Here is a 25,049-nt window from a genome sequence, read left to right as displayed (position 1 = left end):
TCCTCCCCCCACTAACAGTCCATCATCCCCCAGACAGTCCTCCCCCCCCCCCTCCAACTCTCCATCTTTAACCTCCATTAGAAAATGGACATCTCGAAACAAAAACAAATCATAACAAAGAGACTGAGGTTTGGTCATTGAGATAAACACTTAGTTCATCTGGTCTTTATTCCTACAGCTGTACAGAGCTCTCTCTCTCTCTCTCACACACAGTCATCATTAGAAAATATACAAATGAAACGTTGAGGTCTACATCGCAAACGCACTGGATATAACAACACACTGATAATACAGTGGTATGATCAACAACAACATGACATCATTCATCATCTTCCTCCTCCTCCTCTTCGTCGCTGATGACGTATTTCTTTGCCTTCTTGGGTTCCACCTCCTCCTCCTCATCCTCCTCAGCCTTCCTCTTCCCTGAACTCTCCCCTTCCTACAGAGAGGGGAGAAAAGAGGGGGGAGAGAAAGGGGGGAGAAAACAAAGAGGAGGGAGAAAACAAAGAGGGGGAGAGAGAAAGGGGGGTAGAAAGAGGGGGGAGAAAACAAAGAGGGGGGAGAAAACAAAGAGGGGGGAGAAAACAAAGAGGAGGGAGAAAACAAAGAGGGGGAGAAAACAAAGAGGGGGAGAAAACAAAGAGGGGGAGAAAACAAGAGGGGGAGAGAGAAAGAGGGGGGAGAAAACAAAAGGGGGGAGAAAACAAAGAGGGGGAGAAAACAAAGAGGGGGAGAGAGAAAGAGGGGGGAGAAACAAGAGGGGGAGAAAGAAAGAGGGGGGAGAAAACAAAGAGGGGGGAGAGAAACAAAGAGGGGAGAAAACAGAAGAGGGGGAGAAAACAAAGAGGGGGGAGAAAACAAAGAGGGGGAGAAAACAAAGAGGGGGGAGAAAACAAAGAGGGGGGAGAAAACAAAGAGGGGGAGAGAGAAAGAGGGGGAGAGAGAAAGAGGGGGGAGAAAACAAAGAGGGGGAGAGAAAACAAAGAGGGGGGAGAAAACAAAGAGGGGGAGAAAACAAAGAGGGGGGAGAGACAGGAAAAACGTGATTTGACTCACTTCAGATCTGCCTCAAAGTGCTTTTTAGCTGAACTAGATTCCTATATGTAGTGATTCACAATGTCTCCTGCTGGTAGATCATAGGACTGCACCATCTGTCATCTCTCCATTCTCTCACTGTACTAACACCTGTGTGTGTGTCTCACCTCGTCGGAGTCTAGTTTCTTGGCCTTGAGCAGTCTCTGGGCTTTATCATCATCAGAACCCTCATCACTGTCAGACGAGTAGATCCGAGCACGCTCCTCTATATGGAGAGAGGAGAGGGACAGAAGAGAGGAGAGGGACGGAGGAGAGGAGAGTGGAGGGACGGAGGAGAGGAGAGTGGAGGAGAGACGGAGGAGAGGAGAGTGGAGGAGGGACGGAGGAGAGGAGAGTGGAGGAGGGACGGAGGAGAGGAGAGTGGAGGAGGGACGGAGGAGAGGAGAGTGGAGGAGGGACGGAGGAGAGGAGAGTGGAGGAGGGATGGAGGAGAGGAGAGTGGAGGAGAGGAGAGTGGAGGAGAGACGGAGGAGAGGAGAGTGGAGGAGAGACGGAGGAGAGGAGAGTGGAGGAGAGACAGAGGAGAGGAGAGTGGAGGAGAGACAGAGGAAAGGAAGGGGACGGAGGAGAGGAAGGGGACGGAGGAGAGGAAGGAAGACGGAAGAGAAAAGAGATGGAAGAGAGGAGAGGAGGGGGACGGAGGAGAGGAGGGGGACAGAAGAGAGGAGGGGAGAGAACACATTAAAATGAGCAAATACAAACACTTTGACTGTCTCCTCACCCCTCCTCCCCCCTTGTATTTGATCTGGACGTGTCTCTGTTTAGATATGGTGTGTGTGTCCTCACCCCTCAGCCCTCCTCCTCCTCCCCCCTTGTATTTGATCTGGACGTGTCTCTGTTTAGATATGGTGTGTGTGTCCTCACCCCTCAGCCCTCCTCCTCCTCCCCCCTTGTATTTGCTCTTGATGGCGGCCAGGCTGACCGACTCGTCCCCCTCCTCATCGTCGTCATAGCGATCGGGCTCCAGGTAACCGGCGCTCAGCCCTCGTTGGTGCTGCTTCTCTCTCATCCGCCGCTGTTGTCCCTCACGACGGATAGACGCACGGAGACGCTCCTCCTCTTTCTGTAGGGGGGGGGGGGGGGGGGGGGGTCAACATTTTAACCCCTCAGATGAGATAAGGTGTCGTTCTGTCTATTTAAAATGTTCTGAGAAAATAGACTGTAATCAGCAACAGAATCCCAGTCGGTGCTTCTAGAAACAACAGAAAGTCTGTCTCGTCTCCAGACTGTCGTTATTAAACTGAACCAAAAATATAAACCTCAACATGTAAAGTGTTGGTCCCATGTTTTTAAATGAGCTGATGATATAAATGATTCAAGAAATGTTCACATATTCACAAAAAGCTTGTTTCTCTCAAATGTTGTCCACAAATGTATTTACATCCCTGTTAGTGAGAATTTCTCTTTTGCCAAGAGAATCCATCCACCTGACAGCTGTGGCATATCAAGAAGCTGATTAAACAGCGTGATCATTACACAGGTGCACCTTGTGCTGGGGGGCAATAAAAGGCCACTCTAAAATGTGCAGTTTTGTCACATAATACAATGCCACAGATGTCTCAAGTTTTGAGGGATCGGGAAATTGGCATGCTGACTGCAGGAATGTCCTGAGAATTTGATGTTCATTTCTCTACCATCAAGCACCTCCGTAACATCGTCTTAGAGAATTTGGCAGTACGTCCAACCGGCCTTACAACCGCACCAGCCCAGGACCTTCACATCCGACTTCTTCACCTGCGGGATCGTCTGAAACCTGCCACCCAGACAAACTGTTGAAACTGTGGGTTTGTACAACAGTTCTGTACAAACGGTCAGAAACCGTCTCGGGGAAGCTCATCTGAGTGTTCGTCATCCTCACCGGGGTCTTGACTTGACTGCAGTTCAGTTGTAACCGACTTCAGTGGACGAATGCTCCCCTTCGACGGCCACTGGCACACAGGAGTTTCAGCTGTACCAGGCAGATGGCACACAGGAGTTTCAACTGTACCAGGCAGATGGCACACAGGAGTTTCAACCGTACCAGGCAGATGGCACACAGGAGTTTCAGCCGTACCAGGCAGACAGCGTGTGTGGTGTTGTGTGGGCGAGCAGTTTGCTGATGTCAACGTTGTGAACAGAGGACACACACCATGATGGTATGGGGCATAAACTATGAACAACGAACACAATTGCATTTTAAATCAATGAAAATTTGAATGCACAGAGATACCGTGACGAGATCCTGAGGTCCATTGTCGTGGCGTTCATCCGTCGCCATCACCTCATAATTCAGAATGATAATGCATGGCCTCATGTCGCAAGGATCTGTACACAATTCCTGGAAGCTGAACATTTCCCAGTTCTTCCATGGCCTGCATTCTCACCAGACATGACATATAGACCACCCTCTGCCCCCAGCTGTGCTCTGGACACCATATGTGAACTGATTGCCCCCCATCTATCTTCAGAGTTCGTGCTGCTAGGCGACCTAAACTGGAACATGCTTAACACCCCAGCCATCCTACAATCTAAACTTGATGCCCTCAATCTCACACAAATTATCAATGAACCTACCAGGTACCTCCCCAAAACCTTAAACACGGGCACCCTCATAGATATCATCCTAACCAACTTCCCCTCTAAATACACCTCGGCTGTCTTCAACCAAGATCTCAGCGATCACTGCCTCATTGCCTGCATCCGTAATGGGTCAGCGGTCAAACGACCTCCACTCATCACTGTAAAACGCTCCCTGAAACACTTCTGCGAGCAGGCCTTTCTAATCGACCTGGCCGGGGTATCCTGGAAGGATATTGATCTCATCCCGTCAGTAGAGGATGCCTGGATATTTTTTTTAAATGCCTTCCTAACCATCCTAAATAAACATGCCCCATTCAAGAAATTTAGAACCAGGAACAGATATAGCCCTTGGTTCTCCCCAGACCTGACTGCCCTTAACCAACACAAAAACATCCTATGGCGTTCTGCATTAGCATCGAACAGCCCCCGTGATATGCAGCTGTTCAGGGAAGCTAGAAATCATTATACACAGGCAGTTAGAAAAGCCAAGGCTAGCTTTTTCAAGCAGAAATTTGCTTCCTGCAACACTAACTCAAAAAAGTTCTGGGACACTGTAAACTCCATGGAGAATAAGAACACCTCCTCCCAGCTGCCCACTGCACTGAAGATAGGAAACACTGTCACCACTGATAAATCCACCATAATTGAGAATTTCAATAAGCATTTTTCTACGGCTGGCCATGCTTTCCACCTGGCTACTCCTACCCCGGACAACAGCACTGCACCCCCAACAGCAACTCGCCCAAGCCTTCCCCATTTCTCCTTCTCCCAAATCCATTCAGCTGATGTTCTGAAAGAGCTGCAAAATCTGGACCCCTACAAATCAGCTGGGCTAGACAATCTGGACCCTTTCTTTCTAAAATTATCTGCCGAAATTGTTGCCACCCCTATTACTAGCCTGTTCAACCTCTCTTTCGTGTCGTCTGAGATTCCCAAAGATTGGAAAGCAGCTGCGGTCATCCCCCTCTTCAAAGGGGGGGACACTCTTGACCCAAACTTTTCTAAGGTCTTCGAAAGCCAAGTCAACAAACAGATTACCGACCATTTCGAATCTCACCATACCTTCTCTGCTATGCAATCTGGTTTCAGAGCTGGTCATGGGTGCACCTCAGCCACGCTCAAGGTCCTAAACGATATCTTAACCGCCATCGATAAGAAACATTACTGTGCAGCCGTATTCATTGATCTGGCCAAGGCTTTCGACTCTGTCAATCACCATATCCTCATCGGCAGACTCGACAGCCTTGGTTTCTCAAATGATTGCCTCGCCTGGTTCACCAACTACTTCTCTGATAGAGTTCAGTGTGTCAAATCGGAGGGTCTGCTGTCCGGACCTCTGGCAGTCTCTATGGGGGTGCCACAGGGTTCAATTCTTGGACCGACTCTCTTCTCTGTATACATCAATGAGGTCGCTCTTGCTGCTGGTGAGTCCCTGATCCACCTCTACGCAGACGACACCATTCTGTATACTTCCGGCCCTTCTTTGGACACTGTGTTAACAACCCTCCAGGCAAGCTTCAATGCCATACAACTCTCCTTCCGTGGCCTCCAATTGCTCTTAAATACAAGTAAAACTAAATGCATGCTCTTCAACCGATCGCTACCTGCACCTACCCGCCTGTCCAACATCACTACTCTGGACGGCTCTGACTTAGAATACGTGGACAACTACAAATACTTAGGTGTCTGGTTAGATTGTAAACTCTCCTTCCAGACCCATATCAAACATCTCCAATCCAAAGTTAAATCTAGAATTGGCTTCCTATTTCGCAACAAAGCATCCTTCACTCATGCTGCTAAACATACCCTTGTAAAACTGACCATCCTACCAATCCTCGACTTTGGCGATGTCATTTACAAAATAGCCTCCAATACCCTACTCAACAAATTGGATGCAGTCTATCACAGTGCAATCCGTTTTATCACCAAAGCCCCATATACTACCCACCATTGCGACCTGTACGCTCTCGTTGGCTGGCCCTCGCTTCATACTCGTCGCCAAACCCACTGGCTCCATGTCAATTACAAGACCCTGCTAGGTAAAGTCCCCCCTTATCTCAGCTCGCTGGTCACCATAGCATCTCCCACCTGTAGCACACGCTCCAGCAGGTATATCTCTCTAGTCACCCCCAAAACCAATTCTTTCTTTGGCCGCCTCTCCTTCCAGTTCTCTGCTGCCAATGACTGGAACGAACTACAAAAATCTCTGAAACTGGAAACACTTATCTCCCTCACTAGCTTTAAGCACCAACTGTCAGAGCAGCTCACAGATTACTGCACCTGTACATAGCCCACCTATAATTTAGCCCAAACAACTACCTCTTTCCCAACTGTATTTAATTTTAATTTATTTATTTATTTTGCTCCTTTGCACCCCATTATTTTTTATTTCTACTTTGCTCATTCTTCCATTGCTAAACTACCATTCCAGTATTTTACTTGCTATATTGTATTTACTTTGCCATCATGGCCTTTTTTGCCTTTACCTCCCTTCTCACCTCATTTGCTCACATTGTATATAGACTTGTTTATACTGCATTATTGACTGTATGTTTGTTTTTACTCCATGTGTAACTCTGTGTCGTTTTATCTGTCGAACTGCTTTGCTTTATCTTGGCCAGGTCGCAATTGTAAATGAGAACTTGTTCTCAACTTGCCTACCTGGTTAAATAAAGGTGTTCTCAACTTGCCTACCTGGTTAAATAAAGGTGTTCTCAACTAGCCTACCTGGTTAAATAAAGGTGTTCTCAACTAGCCTACCTGGTTAAATAAAGGTGTTCTCAACTTGCCTACCTGGTTAAATAAAGGTGTTCTCAACTAGCCTACCTGGTTAAATAAAGGTGTTCTCAACTAGCCTACCTGGTTAAATAAAGGTGTTCTCAACTAGCCTACCTGGTTAAATAAAGGTGTTCTCAACTAGCCTACCTGGTTAAATAAAGGTGTTCTCAACTAGCCTACCTGGTTAAATAAAGGTGTTCTCAACTAGCCTACCTGGTTAAATAAAGGTGTTCTCAACTAGCCTACCTGGTTAAATAAAGGTGTTCTCAACTAGCCTACCTGGTTAAATAAAGGTGTTCTCAACTAGTCTACCTGGTTAAATAAAGGTGTTCTCAACTAGCCTACCTGGTTAAATAAAGGTGTTCTCAACTAGCCTACCTGGTTAAATAAAGGTGTTCTCAACTAGCCTACCTGGTTGAATAAAGGTGTTCTCAACTAGCCTACCTGGTTAAATAAAGGTGTTCTCAACTAGCCTACCTGGTTAAATAAAGGTGTTCTCAACTAGCCTACCTGGTTAAATAAAGGTGTTCTCAACTAGCCTACCTGGTTGAATAAAGGTGTTCTCAACTAGCCTACCTGGTTAAATAAAGGTGTTCTCAACTAGCCTACCTGGTTGAATAAAGGTGTTCTCAACTAGCCTACCTGGTTAAATAAAGGTGTTCTCAACTAGCCTACCTGGTTAAATAAAGGTAAAAAAAAAAAAAAAAAAAAAAAAAAAATGTCACCCATTGAGCATGTTTGGGATGCTCTGGATCAACGTGTTCCAGTTCTCCCATGGCCTGCATACTCACCAGACATGTCACCCATTGAGCATGTTTGGGATGCTCTGGATCAACATATACGACAGTGTGTTCCAGTTCCCAGCCCATTTCCAGCAACTTCACACAGCCATTGAAGAGGAGTGGGACAACATTCCACAGGCCACAATCAGCAGCCTGATCAACTCTATGTGAAGGAGATGTGTCGCGCTGCATGAGGCAAATGGTGGTCACACCAGATACTGACTGGTTTTCTTTATCTAAGGTATCTGTGACCAACATATTCATATCTGTATTCCGAGTCATGTCAAATCCATAGATTAGGGCCTAATCCATTTATTTCAATTGACTGATTTACTTATATGAAATGTAACTCAGTCAAATATTTTAGAATCGTTGCATTTTTGCGTTAATATTTTTGTTGAGTGTAGTTCTGCTAACATTACACCACACATCTCATAACCTTATGACATGACATCCTATATGAAATGACAAGAGTCCAGCGTGTGTCACCTTGATCATCTCGTTGCGTTGAGACTCGGGGTCTCGTCCAGCCATGGGCAGTATTCTGATCTTCTGGGTCTTAGAGCAGCGGTCAGCCAGAGAGAGGGTCATCTTCCTGTGGGTGGCACTGTCTGTGGAGTGGGGTCTGGAGAGAAAACACACAATAGCAGCTTTATATCTCAAATCAGACATTCATGTTTGTTCCTTTACACTGAAAGAGGAACTTTCAGTCTCATAATACTGTACCAAAACAAGTCCCGTTCCAATACTGTACCAAAACAAGTCCCCTTCTATTGTAATACTGTACCAAAACAAGTCCCGTTCCAATACTGTACCAAAACAAGTCCCCTTCTATTGTAATACTGTACCAAAACAAGTCCCGTTCCAATACTGTACCAAAACAAGTCCCCTTCTATTGTAATACTGTACCAAAACAAGTCCCGTTCCAATACTGTACCAAAACAAGTCCCGTTCCAATACTGTACCAAAACAAGTCCCGTTCCAATACTGTACCAAAACAAGTCCCGTTCCAATACTGTACCAAAACAAGTCCCCTTCTATTGTAATACTGTACCAAAACAAGTCCCCTTCTATTGTAATACTGTACCAAAACAAGTCCCATTCTATTGTAATACTGTACCAAAACAAGTCCCGTTCCAATACTGTACCAAAACAAGTCCCGTTCCAATACTGTACCAAAACAAGTCCCGTTCCAATACTGTACCAAAACAAGTCCCGTTCCAATACTGTACCAAAACAAGTCCCGTTCCAATACTGTACCAAAACAAGTCCCGTTCCAATACTGTACCAAAACAAGTCCCGTTCCAATACTGTACCAAAACAAGTCCCATTCTATTGTAATACTGTACCAAAACAAGTCCCGTTCCAATACTGTACCAAAACAAGTCCCCTTCTATTGTAATACTGTACCAAAACAAGTCCCCTTCTATTGTAATACTGTACCAAAACAAGTCCCCTTCTATTGTAATACTGTACCAAAACAAGTCCCCTTCTATTGTAATACTGTACCGAAACAAGTCCCCTTCTAATACTGTACCAAAACAAGTCCCCTTCTATTGTAATACTGTACCAAAACAAGTCCCATTCTATTGTAATACTGTACCAAAACAAGTCCCGTTCCAATACTGTACCAAAACAAGTCCCGTTCCAATACTGTACCAAAACAAGTCCCGTTCCAATACTGTACCAAAACAAGTCTCATTCTATTGTAATACTGTACCAAAACAAGTCCCATTCTATTGTAATACTGTACCAAAACAAGTCCCATTCTATTGTAATACTGTACCAAAACAAGTCCCCTTCTATTGTAATACTGTACCAAAACAAGTCCCCTTCTATTGTAATACTGTACCAAAACAAGTCCCCTTCTATTGTAATACTGTACCAAAACAAGTCCCCTTCTATTGTAATACTGTACCAAAACAAGTCCCCTTCTATTGTAATACTGTACCAAAACAAGTCCCCTTCTATTGTAATACTGTACCAAAACAAGTCCCCTTCTATTGTAATACTGTACCGAAACAAGTCCCCTTCTAATACTGTACCAAAACAAGTCCCCTTCTATTGTAATACTGTACCAAAACAAGTCCCCTTCTATTGTAATACTGTACCAAAACAAGTCCCCTTCTAATACTGTACCAAAACAAGTCCCCTTCTATTGTAATACTGTACCGAAACAAGTCCCCTTCTAATACTGTACCAAAACAAGTCCCCTTCTATTGTAATACTGTACCAAAACAAGTCCCATTCTATTGTAATACTGTACCAAAACAAGTCCCATTCTATTGTAATACTGTACCAAAACAAGTCCCATTCTATTGTAATACTGTACCAAAACAAGTCCCATTCTATTGTAATACTGTACCAAAACAAGTCCCCTTCTAATACTGTACCAAAACAAGTCCCCTTCTATTGTAATACTGTACCAAAACAAGTCCCGTTCTCAGCTTAGATACTGTGTTGTTGTCCACTATTCCATCTGAACGGAGCTCAGCTTAGATACTGTGTTGTTGTTCACTATTCCATCTGAACGGAGCTCAGCTTAGATACTGTGTTGTTGTTCACTATTCCATCTGGATGGAGCTCAGCTTAGATACTGTGTTGTTCACTAATCCATCTGAACGGAGCTCAGCTTAGATACTGTGTTGTTGTTCACTAATCCATCTGAACGGAGCTCAGCTTAGATACTGTGTTGTTGTCCACTATTCCATCTGGACGGAGCTCAGCTTAGATACTGTGTTGTTGTCCACTATTCCATCTGGACGGAGCTCAGCTTAGATACTGTGTTGTTGTCCACTATTCCATCTGGACTGAGCTCAGCTTAGATACTGTGTTGTTGTTCACTAATCCATCTGAACGGAGCTCAGCTTAGATACTGTGTTGTTGTTCACTATTCCATCTGGATGGAGCTCAGCTTAGATACTGTGTTGTTCACTATTCCATCTGGATGGAACGTGTTCCTGTATTCGGTGCATGAGCTTTGGGTTGGGGTTCAGACAAAGAGCAAGGTGTGTGTATGCCTACATACAATGTGTGTGTGTGTGTATAGACAGTGTTACCTGAAGGTGAGTTTGGTCTTGAACACAGCCTGTCCCTGTAGTCCAGTTCCTTGTCTGATGAACAGGTGGTTGTGGTCTCCTTGGAGAGGAGCTTTATACACATCAAACACCTCGTTACCCAGGTGGAGAGACATGCTGTGGAGACAGAACACATCCACAGATACATACACATGTAAACACATATTTCCCCATTGTAAATCAATGTATTAATTATTCAAACACAATCATCAGGAGTCCAGCGTTACTCCTCTTCATCAGGAGTCCAGCATTACTCCTCTTCATCAGCTGTCCCAGCGTTACTCCTCTTCATCAGGAGTCCAGCGTTACTCCTCTTCATCAGGAGTCCAGCGTTACTCCTCTTCATCAGGAGTCCAGCGTTACTCCTCTTCATCAGGAGTCCAGCGTTACTCCTCTTCATCAGGAGTCCAGCGTTACTCCTCTTCATCAGCTGTCCCAGCGTTACTCCTCTTCATCAGGAGTCCAGCGTTACTCCTCTTCATCAGGAGTCCAGCGTTACTCCTCTTCATCAGGAGTCCAGCGTTACTCCTCTTCATCAGGAGTCCAGCGTTACTCCTCTTCATCAGGAGTCCAGCGTTACTCCTCTTCATCAGGAGTCCAGCGTTACTCCTCTTCATCAGGAGTCCAGCGTTACTCCTCTTCATCAGGAGTCCAGCGTTACTCCTCTTCATCAGCTGTCCCAGTGTTACTCCTCTTCATCAGCTGTCCCAGCGTTACTCCTCTTCATCAGCTGTCCCAGCGTTACTCCTCTTCATCAGCTGTCCAGCGTTACTCCTCTTCATCAGGAGTCCAGCGTTACTCCTCTTCATCAGGAGTCCAGCGTTACTCCTCTTCATCAAGAGTCCAGCGTTACTCCTCTTCATCAAGAGTCCAGCGTTACTCCTCTTCATCAGGAGTCCAGCGTTACTCCTCTTCATCAAGAGTCCAGCGTTACTCCTCTTCATCAGCTGTCCCAGCGTTACTCCTCTTCTTGTGGTCGTGTGTGTGTGTGTGTGTGTGTGTGTGTGTGTGTGTGTGTGTGTGTGTGTGTGTGTGTGCGTGCGCTGACCTGCCGTCAGACCACTTGACGATGCGGGCGTTACTCTCTCTGCTCTCGTTCCCCTCCTCGTCTTTCTTGGCTCTCCACCGGATAGTATTCTCAACCTGAACACAGAACACTGTTACATCACACAGAACACTGTTACATCACACAGAACACTGTTACATCACACAGAACACTGTTACATCACACAGAACACTGTTACATCACACAGTTACATCACACAGAACACTGTTACATCACACAGAACACTGTTACATCACACAGAACACTGTTACATCACACAGAACACTGTTACATCACAACACAACACTGTTATATCACAACACTGTTACATCACACAGAACACTGTCCCATCACACACACACACACAACACTGTCCCATCACACACACACAACACTGTCCCATCACACACACACACACACACACACACACACACACACAACACTGTCCCATCACACACACACACACACACAACACTGTCACATCACATCACATCACACACACTGTCACATCACATCACACACACTGTCACATCACACAACACTGTCACATCACACACACACACAACACATTGCACGCAACACTGTCACATCACATCACATCACACACACTGTCACATCACACACAACACTATCACATCACACACAACACTATCACATCACACAATGTCACACACACAACACTGTCCCATCACACACACAACACTGTCCCATCACACACACAACACTGTCCCATCACACACACACACACACAACACTGTCCCATCACACACACAACACATTGCACGCAACACTGTCACATCACATCACACACACTGTCACATCACACACACTGTCACATCACACACAACACTATCACACACACAACACTGTCACATCACTCACACAATACTGTCACATCACTCACACAACACTGTCACATCACTCACACAACACTGTCACATCACTCACACAACACTGTCACATCACTCACACAACACTGTCACATCACTCACACAACACTGTCACATCAATACACAACAGTCACATCACAAAACTGTCACATCACAACACACACAATACTGTCACGTCACATCACACACACAGGGCAAGAACTGAGCACACACACACCTTCAGTTTGAGCCTGGTCCGTCCCTCTTCATCCAACATCTCCTCATCCTCAAACTCATCTTCATAGTACTGGGAGTCAAAGGGTCTGAACAGAGAGGAACACACACATCACATCAGACACAGAGTTCAGAGAGACGACACTGCTTCTACCTATCCAGACCTTCACATCTGAAAACATGGAATGCTCAGGGGAACGTCAGAGGTAGGGGTCAGGGTTCGGTACGGGGGGTGTCAGGGTCTAGGGTCATGGGGAGGGTCTGAGTTAGGGTCCAGGGGGTGTCAGGGTCTAGGGTCAGAGTTAGGGGTCAGGGTCCGGGGGGTGTCAGGGTCTAGGGTCAGAGTTAGGGGTCAGGGTCCAGGGGGTGTCAGGGTCTAGGGTCAGGGGGAGGGTCAGAGTTAGGGGTCAGGGTTAGGGTCCAGGGGGTGTCAGGGTCTAGGGCCAGGGGGAGGGTCAGTAAGTGAACTGGGACCATCTGGGGTGAGTCTAACCTGGGCTCAACAGAGAGGAAGTTGGGTAGTTTGACGAAGTAGAGGTCTGATCCTAGATCAGTGCTGACTTTAGGAATCTCCACCTCGATACGAGTCTCTGGAACGGGCTCCTCCTCAGCCTGCTCCCCTTCCATACCATCCTCTTGGTCCTGGGGAGAGACACACACACACACACACACACACACACACACACACACACAGAGAGATACACAGACTCTTCATTATTAGTTATTGTAACATGCAGAGGTAAAGTGTCTCTCACCAGGGGTTGTCCTGGAGTGGGGGGGTTAAGTGTGTCTCACCAGGGGTTGTCCTGGAGTGGGGGTAAAGTATGTCTCACCAGGGGTTGTCCTGGAGTGGGGGGGGGTAAAGTACGCCTCACCAGGGGTTGTCCTGGAGTGGGGGGGTTAAGTGTGTCTCACCAGGGGTTGTCCTGGAGTGGGGGTAAAGTATGTCTCACCAGGGGTTGTCCTGGAATGGGGGGGGGGGTAAAGTGTGTCTCACCAGGGGTTGTCCTGGAGTGGGAGGTTTCTCAGCATCACTGTCTGATGAGATGTCGTCTGCCTCTCCAAACAGGTCGTCTGCTGCTGGCTTCTTACCTGAGGAAGAGATGGAGAAAGAGGAGTCCTGAACCCTAACCTTTGACCTGTAACAGGTAGGAGTGGAACATGGAGGGATTATACCCGGACCCCCCCCCCCCCCCCCGCCTCCTCAAAGTGCATCGGAGTAGGCTTGGGTGGTATCCAGACGGTCATACCTTCATACCGACCCATCCTGGGATATTCAGTAATACCGGCGCTGAACACAAGGGGCGCTGTTTTCAAACCCCACTGAGCCTCTGCAATATGGAGGTTACCAATGCTAATAAGTACATGTGAAATCCCATAGTGAATGCTAGCTAAATGCTAACGTGCGCATTTTAGAGTCTCTGACAAACTATTTGCAGAACAGACAATAGCGTTCTCCTGACCCACTAGGGGATTCTCCTGACCCTCTAGGGGATTCTCCTGACCCTCTAGGGGATTCTCCTGACCCTCTAGGGGATTCTCTTCTGTTACCAAGCAAAGCTTGATTTTGGAAGAAACTAACCACTTAGCTAGATAACTAGCTACTAAATTAGCAAACCAAATGCACAACTGCAGAGCATTTAGCACCTTCTAGACAGTCAACTTAATAGTGAGAAGATATTTAGCTGTCAAATATGTGTAACTACATCTCCTGGCTCATGCTGCACAACAGTGAGTGACTCAAGGCTCCAGAATGTAAAATAATGTGACAGGAGACAAAGCAGACCACCAAGCGTATTGCAAGTTGACTGCAGGTACTGTATTTCATAACATAAAAAGTAGCTACAAATATTCTAATTTATTAAATAAATGAGATAGTTACAACGTTATTGCAAAACCATCCTGTGGCTATTTCCAAATACCCCGGGATACGGTATCCTGTATATATATCAGGGTTCCTCAAATGGCAGCCCACTGGCCAAACGGTTTTTATTTTCCCACCCTAAGTTGAACAAAATGTTTTTTTTGTGTGTTTTTTTTACACAAAAGCCTAAAAACACCAGGAAATCAGCTCCAAGTGATTTTAATTCTGGTAGTATTCCCATGCATTATGCATACAAATGTAAGCAAGGTTTGAAATAATGATGTTTTAGTCAAATATTATCTCCGTTTGGGTTTTTTGTGGTCAATTTGCAGTCTACAAATTATTTGTAATTATGTTCCGGACCCATCCGGAACATCTAGTTGATGATCCCTGGTATATATGATATACCGGCCAAGCCTACACCAGGAGGGATCTTCTCCTCTAGTATGTGTTGAGGAGACCATCTATAGTACTCTTCAGATTAGGGTTGCATTTTTCTAAACGCCCAAGTTTTCCAGAATTCCCGGTTGGAAGACTCCCGGATTCAGGCGGGGATCAGCAGGAAATCCGGAATCCTCCAACTAGGATTTCTGGAAAACCAGGGATTTTTGGGAAAGTTATTTTTGCAACCAGCCTTCAGATCTAGGTTTACCTTTACCCTTCTTCTTGGCTCCAACGTCGCTGTCAGAGTCTGAGCCAGACACAGCCATCTTCTTCTTGGCTCCAACGTCGCTGTCAGAGTCTGAGCCAGACGCCGCCATCTTCTTCTTGGCTCCAACGTCGCTGTCAGAGTCCGAGGCAGATGCCGCCGCCATCTCCTTCTTGGCTCCAACGTCGCTGTCAGAGTCTGAGCCAGACGCCGCCATCTTCTTCTTGGCTCCAACGTCGCTGTCAGAGTCTGAGGCAGACGCCATCTTCTTGTTCTTCCGTCCGACGAAGTCATCCTCGCTGTCACTGCCCTTCGCAGACTCTGAAGCACACACACACACACACATCATTTAATTATTATAATTATCCTGTAGACTTCCAGTCATTGCTCAAACAAAGATTAAAGATCATTTTACTGGTCAATTGCACACAAGGTCCAATCGAAATGTTACTTCCCTTTTAACCCAACCCCTCTGAAATAAGACACATCAACATACAGGGCATTCTGAATGTATTCAGACCCCTTGACTTTTTCCACATTTTGTTACGTTACAGTCTTACTCTAAAATTGATTAAATTATTTTGACAGGATTGTATCGAGGTACAGATCTGGGGAAGGATACCAAAAACATTTCTGAAGCATTTAAGGTCCCCAAGAACACAGTGGCCTCCATCATTCTTAAATGGAAGAAGTTTGGAACCACCAAGACTCTTCCTAGAGCTGGCCGGCCGGACAAACTGAGCAATAGGGGGAGAAGGGCCTTGGTCAGAGAGGTGACCAAGAACACAATGGTCACTCTGGCAGAGCTCCAGAGTTCCTCTGTGGAGATTGGAGAACCTTCCAGAAGGACAACCAACTCTACAGCACTTCACCAATCAGGCCTTTATGGTAGAGTGGCCAGACAGAAGCCACTCCTCAGTAAAAGGCACATGACAGCCCACTTGGAGTTTGCCAAAAAGCACCTAAAGAACTTTTAGACCATGAGAAAAAATATTTTCTGGTTTGATGAAACCAAGATTGAACTCTTTGGCCTGAATGCCAAGTGTCACGTCTGGATGAAAACTGACACCATCCCTGCGGTGAAGCATTAGGGTGGCAGCATCATGCTGTGGGGATGTTTATCAGCGGCAGGGACTGGGAGACTGACTAGGATCGAGGACAAGATGAATGGAGCAAAGTACAGAGAATCCCTTGATGAAAATGTGCTCCAAAGTGCTCAGGACCTCAGCCTGGGGCGAAGGTTCACCTTCTAACAGGACAACAACCCTAAGCACACAGCCAAGACAACAGAGGAGTGACTTCGGGACAAGTTTCTGAATGTCCTTGAGGGGCCCAGTCAAAGCCCGGACATGAACCCAATCCAACATCTCTGGAGAGACCTGAAAAAAGCTGTGCAGCGATGCTCCGCAACCAACACGATAGAGCTTGATAGGATCTGCAGAGAATAATGGGAGAAACTCCTCAAATACAGGTGTGACAAGCTTGTAGCGTCATACCCAAGAAGACTCATGGCTGTAATCGCTGCCAAGGTGCTGCCACAAAGTACTGTGCAAAGGGTCTGAATACTTATGTAAATATAATAATATGTACGTTTTTTTTGTCATTATGGGTTATCGTGTGTAGATTGATGACAGAAAATGATTTAATCCATTTTAGAATAAGGCTGTAATGTAACAAAATGTGGAAAAAGCCAAGGGGTCTGAATACTTTCACAATGCGCTGTGTAGAGGTTTTTTAGTGGTAAGGGGAGCTGCCAGACTGGGTTCACAGGGAACTGCTGCTGTGGGGGGTTAAGTGCCTTGTTCAAGGGCACAGCAGCAACCAATGGCATATAGGATGTGATACAACAGTATCATATTGGTAAAGCTCGATAGAGTACATTAATACAAGAGAAAAGGAGATGTTGCTGAAGGTTGCTACAATTTTCTTTTCAAACTCCAAGGCTGATCTAGTGAGTGGCTAGAGGAAGGTCCTTCAGACCACACACACACACACACACACTTTCTTCAATACCTGACTTCTTCCTGCTCCTGTGCCCCGCCCCGTCCTCATCAGAATTCTCTCGCTCTTCGTCCGATTGGTGCCGCTTCTTCTCCTCTTCCTCATCCTCTGATTGGTCACTCTTAGCCCCTCCTCCCCACTTTTCATCATCTGATTGGTTCTCCTTGCCTGACCCCTCCCCATCTGAGTGGGGAGTTCCAGGCCCTGAGTGGGGGGTGCCAGGCCCTGAGTGGGGGGTACCGGGGTCTGACAGGGGGGTGCCGGGGTCTGACAGGGGGGTGCCGGGGTCTGACAGGGGGGTGCCGGGCGCTGAGTGGGGGGTGCCGGGCGCGGAGTGGGGGGTGCCGGGCGCGGAGTGAGGGGTGCCGGGCGCGGAGTGGGGGGTGCCGGGAGCCGAGTGGGGGGTGCCGGGCGCCGAGTGGGGGGTGCCGGGCGCCGAGTGGGGTGTGCCGGGCGCCGAGTGGGGGGTGCCAGGGTCGCTATGGATACTGGCAGGAAAACAAGTTATTATGCATTATGTACATTCCAATGAAATTTGTTTTCACTCAAAGTGCTTTCAAATACCAGATGAAAAAGCACTAGCCTATATAAGCCTATATAAAACCATTCCATAATCATTCCTCCTCACCTCTTCTCAGAGCGAGCACTGCCCCTCCCAGACCTGGGGCTCCCCACCCCCGATACTGGACTGCCTGCCTCTGACCTTCGATCTCCATCTTCCTCCTCTTCCTCCCGGTGCCCTCTCTCCGACCCACTGTGCTGCTCCGCGTCTGACTGGTCATTGTCCTCGGGCTCCGAGTGCATGCTGGCGTCCGACTGGTTTCCTGAGCGTTCCGACAGGTTTGATTGGTTGTCGCTGTGTCGGCTTTGGCGTTCCTCTTCACTGTCATCCCCAAACAGCTCCTGGTTCATAGAGATATACCATGTCATTATTGAGGTTAAGAGTGTTTCCTGTGTGTGTATGTACTGAAACAACTGGACCTCACCTTGGTGTTGGGCTTTCCCCCGTCTTGTCCATCATCATCTCTCCCGCTGTCGCTGCCGGAGGCGTTACTATGGGAACGGGACCGGGGCATCTCCGGCTCAGATTCAGAACCTGAACCAGAGCCAGACGCCACTGCTGAGACCACTGCGCACACACACAGACTGTCATGTTAGCTTTCAGCAGAGGGGAAATGTACATGCATGTGAAATAAACACAAATACTAACGTTAGCTACGCACGCCCTATGGGGAGCTTGGATAGTTAGCTAGCTAATGTTAATGTGCTGGACCAAGTATGTACTGGTTATTTAGGTTCTATTTAGGTTGTTGATGGATATTCTCAAAGGTCCTCTTTACTAACGTTAGCTACTTAACGTTAGCTTCGCTAGCATCAGCCAACCGGCCTTAGCTAGATCACATTAGCTAACTTACTAGCTGTAACTGCATAAAGCTATTCATCTAGCGTAACTTTAGACGTGTTTAGCTAACTTTTCGGAACAGCATTTTGATGACTAACTTCACCTCTTTGTTCGTTGTCACTGTCTCCATCACTCCCGAACAGTTCGTCCATGTCCGCCATTTCTTTCGATGAGGACAAACCGGAAGTGACAGAGGAGCCTTTTCCCAGTTCAACACGACACGATCAACTGCGTTGAATATCCACCGGGTGGCGGCGGAACATGCATCAGATTAATACGTTAATGAAATCATTGTGTTATTTTATCATTTAACCCTGACATAAAAGATTGCAGTTTATAAAAGTGCAGAATCTGTAGTCGACTGGTATTTTGGACGCAGTAATTGCAGAATAACTGCTGTGTACTACACTCTAACTGCAGTTTTGGGTGCTGAGAGTGAGCAGTGGGGAGCATCAATGCTGGACACAGCACAGGACCTTTCTCATCTGGTAGAAAGAGGGGCTCACCTGTTGAACAATAAAGATCCTGGAATTATTTTATTTTAAACATTTTTATTTCACCTTAATTTAACCAGGTAGGCCAGTTGAGAACAAGTTCTCATTAACAACTGCGACCTCTGGCCAAGATAAAGCAAAGCAGTGCGACAAAAACAACAACAAACGTACAGTCAATAACACAAAATAAAAGAAAAATAGAACAATATATGTACAGTGTGTGCAAATGTAGAAGATTAGAGAAGTAGGCAATAAATAGGCCCTAGAGGTGAAAATAATTACAATTTAGCATTAATACTGGAGTGATGCAGTTGAAGTCGGAAGTTTACATACACCTTATACATTTAAACTCCGTTTTTCACAATTCCTGACATTTAATCCTATTAAAAATTCCCTGTCTTAGGTCAGTTAGGATCACCTTTTATTTTAAGAATGTGAAATGTCAGAATAATAGTAGAGAGAATGATTTATTTAATCTTTTATTTCTTTCATCACATTCCCAGTGGGTCAGAAGTTTACATGCACTCAATTAGTATTTGGTAGCATTGCCATTAAATTGTTTAACTTGGGTCAAACGTTTCGGGTAGCCTTCCACAAGCTTCCCACAATAAGTTGGGTGAATTTTGGCCCATTCCTCCTGACAGAGCTGGTGTAACTAAGTCAGGTTTGTAGGCCTCCTTGCTCTCACACGCTTTTTCAGTTCTGCTCACAAATTTTCGATTGGAATTGAGGTCAGGGCTTTGTGATGGACACTCCAATACCTTGACTTTGTTGCCATTTTGCCACAAATTTGGAAGTATGCTTGTCGTGGAAATTTCCTGTATTTACCAAATCATGAGTGCAAACCACACACAAGTCAGTTAGTTATCACAAAGTCCATCTTTAATTATATGAGCTCCATCACAACCCTGTGACTCATAATTTCAGTGTCTATAAATGAATTCTCTGAGTCCCTTACACATTGTAACTGAGATCCTTTATAGCAAAGACACACATAGCCAGACAGCATTAGGCATAATTTATCGTTCAGCTTTGTCTCCTAAACTATGTTATTTTCTCAAACTCAGAACCCAGCAAATCCTCCATATCAACAGCCATATATCAAATCCATCCTATCTTGAAAAGATCACAGAGACACATTGACTGGCACACAGACATTGTGGAGCCAAGAGATACACGCTTGACCTCTCCCCTCTCTCCGGCCCAAGCAACTTAGTCTTGACAGAGACCAGATACTGCAACCCCGCCACAGTATTACAAACACATTCTGATGAGAAGTAACTTACAAACATATGATGAATATAAAACATCTTACCTATGTTACCAACTAATTCTGATTATTCCCCAACTTGCTTGGGGTCATTGTCCATTTGGAAGATCCATTTGCAACCAAGCTTTAAATTCCTGACTGATGTCTTGAGATGTTGCTTCAATATATCCACATAATTTTCCTTCCTCATGATGCCATCTATTTTGTGAAGTGCACCAGTCCCTCCTACAGCAAAGCACCCCCACAACATGATGCTGCCACCCCCGTGCTTCACGGTTGGGATGGTGTTCTTCGGCTTGCAAGCATCCCCCTTTTTCCTCCAAACATCATGATGATCATTATGGACAAACAGGTCTATTTTTGTTTCATCAGACCAGAGGACATTTCTCCAAAAAGTATGATCTTTGTCCCCATGTGCATTTGCAAACCATAGTCTGGCTTATTTATGGCAGTTTTGGAGCAGTGGCTTCTTCCTTGATGAGCGGCCTTTCAAGTTATGTCGATATAGGACTCGTTTTACTGTGGATATAGATACTTTTGTACCGATTTCCTCCAGCATCTTCACAATGTCCTTTGCTGTTGTTCTGGAATTGATTTGCACTTTTCGCACCAAAGTACATTAATCTCTAGGAGACAGAACGCATCTCCTTCCTGAGCGGTATGACGGCTGTGTGGTCCCATGGTGTTTATACTTGCGTACTAATGTTTGTACAGATGAACGTGGTACCTTTAGGTGTTTGGATATTGCTCCCAAGGATGAACCAGACTTGTGGAGGTCTACAATTTGTTTTCTGAGGTCTTAACTGATTTCTTTTGAGTTTCCCATGATGTCAAGCAAAGAGGTACTGAGTTTGAAGGCAGGCCTTGAAATACATCAACAAGTCCAATTGACTCAGAAGCTTCTAAAGCCATGACATAATTTTCTGGAATTTCCAAGCTGTTTAAAAGGCACAGTCAACTTAGTGTATGTAAACTTCTGACGCACTGGAATTGTGATACAGTGAATTCTAAGTGAAATAATCTGTCTGTAAACAATTGTTGGAAAAAGTACCTGTGTCATGCACAAAGTAGATGTCCTAACTGACTTGCCAAAACTATCGTTTGTTAACAAGAAATTTGTGGAGTGGTTGAAAAACGAGTTTTAATGACTCCAGCCTATGTGTATGTAAACTTCAGACTTCAACTGTAGATGTGCAGATGATGATGTGCAAGTAGAGATACTAGGGTTCAAAAGAGCAAGAGGGTAAGTAATAATATGGGGATGAGGTAGTTGGGTGTGCTATTTACAGATTGGCTGTGTACAGGTAAGCTGCTCAGACAGCTGATGCTTAAAGTTAGAGAGGGAGATATAAGACTCCAGCTTCAGTGATTTTTGCAATTCGTTCCAGTCAATGGCAGCAGAGAACTGGAAGGAAAGGCGGCCAAAGGAAGTGTTGTCTTTGGGGGTGACCAGTGAAATATACCTGCTGTAGCGCGTGCTATGGGTGGGTGTTGCTATGGTGATCAGTGAACTGAGATAAGGCAGGGCTTTACCTAGCAAAGTCATATAGATGACCTGGAGCCAGTGGGTTTGGCGACGGATATGTATTGAGGGCCAGCCAACGAGGGCATACAGGTCGCAGTGGTGGGTAGTGTATGGGGCTTTGGTGATAAAACGGATGGCACTGTGATAGACTACTTCCAGTTTGCTGAGTATGTTGGGGAATATTTTGTAAATGACATCGCCAAAGTCAAGGATCGGTAGGATAGTCAGTTTTACGAGGGTATGTTTGGCAGCATGAGTGAAGGATGCTTTGTTGCGAAATAGGAAGCCGATTCTAGATTTAATTTTGGATTGGAGATGCTTAATGTGAATCTGGAAGGAGAGTTTACAGTCTAACTAGACACCTAGATATTTGTAGGCCCAACCAAGGAGGGCCTACAGCAGCACCTAGACATTCTGCACAGATTATGCCAGACCTGGACCCTGACAGTAATATCTCAGAAAGACTAAAATAAGGGTGTTTCCCAAAAGGTCCAGTTGCCAGAACCACAAATTCCATCTAGACACCGTTGCCCTAGAGCACACTAAAACTATACATACCTCGGCATAAACATCAGGGCCACGGGTAACTTCCACAAAGCCGTGAACGAGCTGAGACACAAGGCAAGAAGGGCCTTCTATGCCATCAAAAGGAACATAAAATTCAACATACCAATCAGGATCCAGCAAAAAATACTTGAATCAGTTATAGAACCCATTGCCCTTTATGGTTGTGAGGTCTGGGGTCCGCTCACCAACCAAGACTTCACAAAATGGGACAAACACCTCCAAAAACATCCTCCGTGTACAACGTAAAACACCAATAAAGCATGCAGAGCAGAATTAGGCCGATACCCACTAATGATCAACATCCAGAAAAGAGACGTTCAATTCTACAACCACCTAAAGGAAGCGATTCCCAAACCCTCCATTACAAAGCCATCACCTACAGAGATGAGCCTGGAGAAGAGTCCCCTAAGCAAGCTGGTCCTGGCGCTCTGTTCACTAACACAAACAGACCCCCAGGACAGCAACACAATTAGACCCAACTAAAGCATGAGAAAACAAAAACATGACACATTGGAAAGAATTAACAAAAAAACAGAGTAACCTAGAATGCTATTTGGCCCTAAACAGAGAGGACACAGTGGCAGAATACCTGACCAAGCTTTGACTATGTATAGATTCAGTGACCATTTGCTACTGAGAAAGGTCGCTGTAGGCAGACCTGGCTCTCAAGAGAAGACAGGCTATGTGCACACTGCCCACAAAATGAGGTGGAAACTGAGCTGCACTTCTTAACCTCCTGCCAAATGTATGACCATATTAGAGACACATATTTCCCTCCGATTACACAGATCCACAAAGAATTTGAAAATAAATACAATTTTGATAAACTATTGTGGTAAACCGTGGGGTGTTGGGTTGAGTGTGCAGAGATTAACACAGAGACAGGAAGGTTCAAGTCAGAAAATGTGACTTTACTAGGCAATAAAATAAACATAACAACGACATCACGTAGGTTTGGCTCGGGTCCTGCTTCTCAGCTTCTGCTCTGTGTTGGTGTCTCTCTGTTCTTTCTCACGGTGTGCCACAGTGCTCCTTTTTTGTGGCCTCCACGGCTGGTTGGTACTTTCCCTTAATTACCTGTACTTGGAGCCATCCGTGTCGGGGTGCCCAGCCTCTCCCCGGCAGAGGGAGCCATCCGTGTCGGGGTGCCCAGCCTCTCCCCGGTAGAGGGAGCCATCCGTGTCGGGGTGCCCAGCCTCTCCCCAGCAGAGGGAGCCATCCGTGTCGGGGTGCCCAGCCTCTCCCCAGCAGAGGGAGCCATCCGTGTCGGGGTGCCCAGCCTCTGTACTCCCGGCAGAGGGAGCCATCCGTGTCGGGGTGCCCAGCCTCTCCCCAGCAGAGGGAGCCATCCGTGTCGGGGTGCCCAGCCTCTGTACTCCTGGCAGAGGGAGCCATCCGTGTCGGGGTGCCCAGCCTCACCCCGGCAGAGGGAGCCATCCATGTCGGGGTGCCCAGCCTCTCCCCAGCAGAGGGAGCCATCCGTGTCGGGGTGCCCAGCCTCTCCCCAGCAGAGGGAGCCATCCGTGTCGGGGTGCCCAGCCTCTGTACTCCCGGCAGAGGGAGCCATCCGTGTCGGGGTGCCCAGCCTCTCCCCAGCAGAGGGAGCCATCCGTGTCGGGGTGCCCAGCCTCTGTACTCCCGGCAGAGGGAGCCATCCGTGTCGGGGTGCCCAGCCTCTCCCCGGCAGAGGGAGCCAACATCACATGCCCGTACCTCCCCTCTATCACTAAACCCTGGGGGAGACCTCTCTGGATACCACACCATCTACTGGGTGAAATACCACAATGTGACATCACAGCAGCAAGATCTGTGACCTGTTGCCACATGGGCAACCAATGAAGAACAAACACCATTGTAAATACGACCCATATTTATGCTTATTTATTTCCCCTTTTGTAGAGAGAGAGAGAGAGAGAGAGAGAGAGAGGGAGGGAGGGAGGGAGGGAGGGAGGGAGAGAGAGAGAGAAAGTGGGAGAGAGAGAGGGAGAGCGAAAGAGAGAGAGAAAGAGAGAGAGAGAGAGGGAGGGAGAGAGAGAGAGAAAGTGGGAGAGAGAGAGAGAGAGAGAGAGAGAGAGAGAGGGAGAGAGAGAGAGTGGGAGAGAGAGAGAGAGAGAGAGAGAGAGAGAGAGAGAGAGAGAGAGAGAGAGAGAGAGAGAGAGAGAGAGAGAGTGGGAGAGAGAGTGGGAGAGAGCGAGAGAGAGAGAGAGAGAGATAAAGAGAGAGCGAGAGAGAGAGCGAGAGAGAGAGAGAGAGAGAGAGCGAGAGAGAGAGAGAGCGAGAGAAAACAAACTCCCTGTCTGCTGCCAGAAGAGAGAGAGAGCGGGTCAGAGAGAGAGAGAGAAAACAAACTCCCTGTCTGCTGCCAGAAGAGAGAGAGGGGAGGTGTACGGACATGCTCTATCACTCACATTGTGCTCTTAACTACAGGTCGACCAGGGGTGTTTTAAAATACACACACACATGCACACATGCTTCACACCCGGGAAACCAAACACACTGATGCCACGCCGTGTGCATGTTACATCATGCCTGTTCACCTTGACCCTGGATTCAGTCCAGTTGGTTTGTTTATTGTCAACATGATCGTGATCTAGGGTCAGAGCTGTCCCTAACCACTGATCCAGGGTCAGAGCCGTCCCTAACCACTGATCTAGGGTCAGAGCCGTCCCTAACCACTGATCTAGGGTCAGAGCTGTCCCTAACCACTGATCCAGGGTCAGAGCCGTCCCTAACCACTGGTCTAGAGTCAGGTCTACAGTTTTCCATCCCCCTAATGGTTAGGACTGGAGAGTGAAGTCATCTGGTCCTAGATCTGTGATTAGGGGCGACTTCTCTCCA

At 46.6% G+C, this 25,049-nt stretch overlaps 1 protein-coding gene across 3 annotated transcripts; it reads right to left on the bottom strand.

Moving 5' to 3' along the window:
- Positions 1-124: 124 nt before the first annotated feature.
- Positions 125-18,596, bottom strand: LOC109887054 (RNA polymerase-associated protein LEO1-like). Of its 3 annotated transcripts, XM_031820501.1 has the most exons (15): positions 18,459-18,594; positions 17,940-18,082; positions 17,582-17,856; positions 16,966-17,441; positions 15,170-15,273; positions 14,956-15,064; positions 13,437-13,531; positions 12,933-13,081; positions 12,444-12,528; positions 11,340-11,434; positions 10,274-10,408; positions 7,704-7,839; positions 1,960-2,158; positions 1,203-1,300; positions 125-439 (listed from the first exon to the last, which is right to left on the bottom strand). In XM_031820501.1, the coding sequence occupies exons 1-15, from the start codon at positions 18,514-18,516 to the stop codon at positions 320-322; spliced, it is 2,277 nt and encodes a 758-aa protein (XP_031676361.1). In that variant the 5' UTR covers positions 18,517-18,594; the 3' UTR covers positions 125-319. The 3 variants fall into 3 exon arrangements, with proteins under 3 accessions (XP_031676361.1, XP_031676359.1, XP_031676360.1); XM_031820499.1 differs by having other exon boundaries at positions 14,956-15,273; positions 18,459-18,596; XM_031820500.1 differs by having other exon boundaries at positions 14,962-15,273.
- Between the last annotated feature and the right edge of the window lie 6,453 nt (positions 18,597-25,049).

The sequence above is a fragment of the Oncorhynchus kisutch genome, unplaced genomic scaffold (assembly GCF_002021735.2).
Source record: "Oncorhynchus kisutch isolate 150728-3 unplaced genomic scaffold, Okis_V2 scaffold3402, whole genome shotgun sequence".
NCBI lineage: Eukaryota > Metazoa > Chordata > Actinopteri > Salmoniformes > Salmonidae > Oncorhynchus > Oncorhynchus kisutch.
This window is presented reverse-complemented; position numbering and strand designations above follow the sequence as displayed.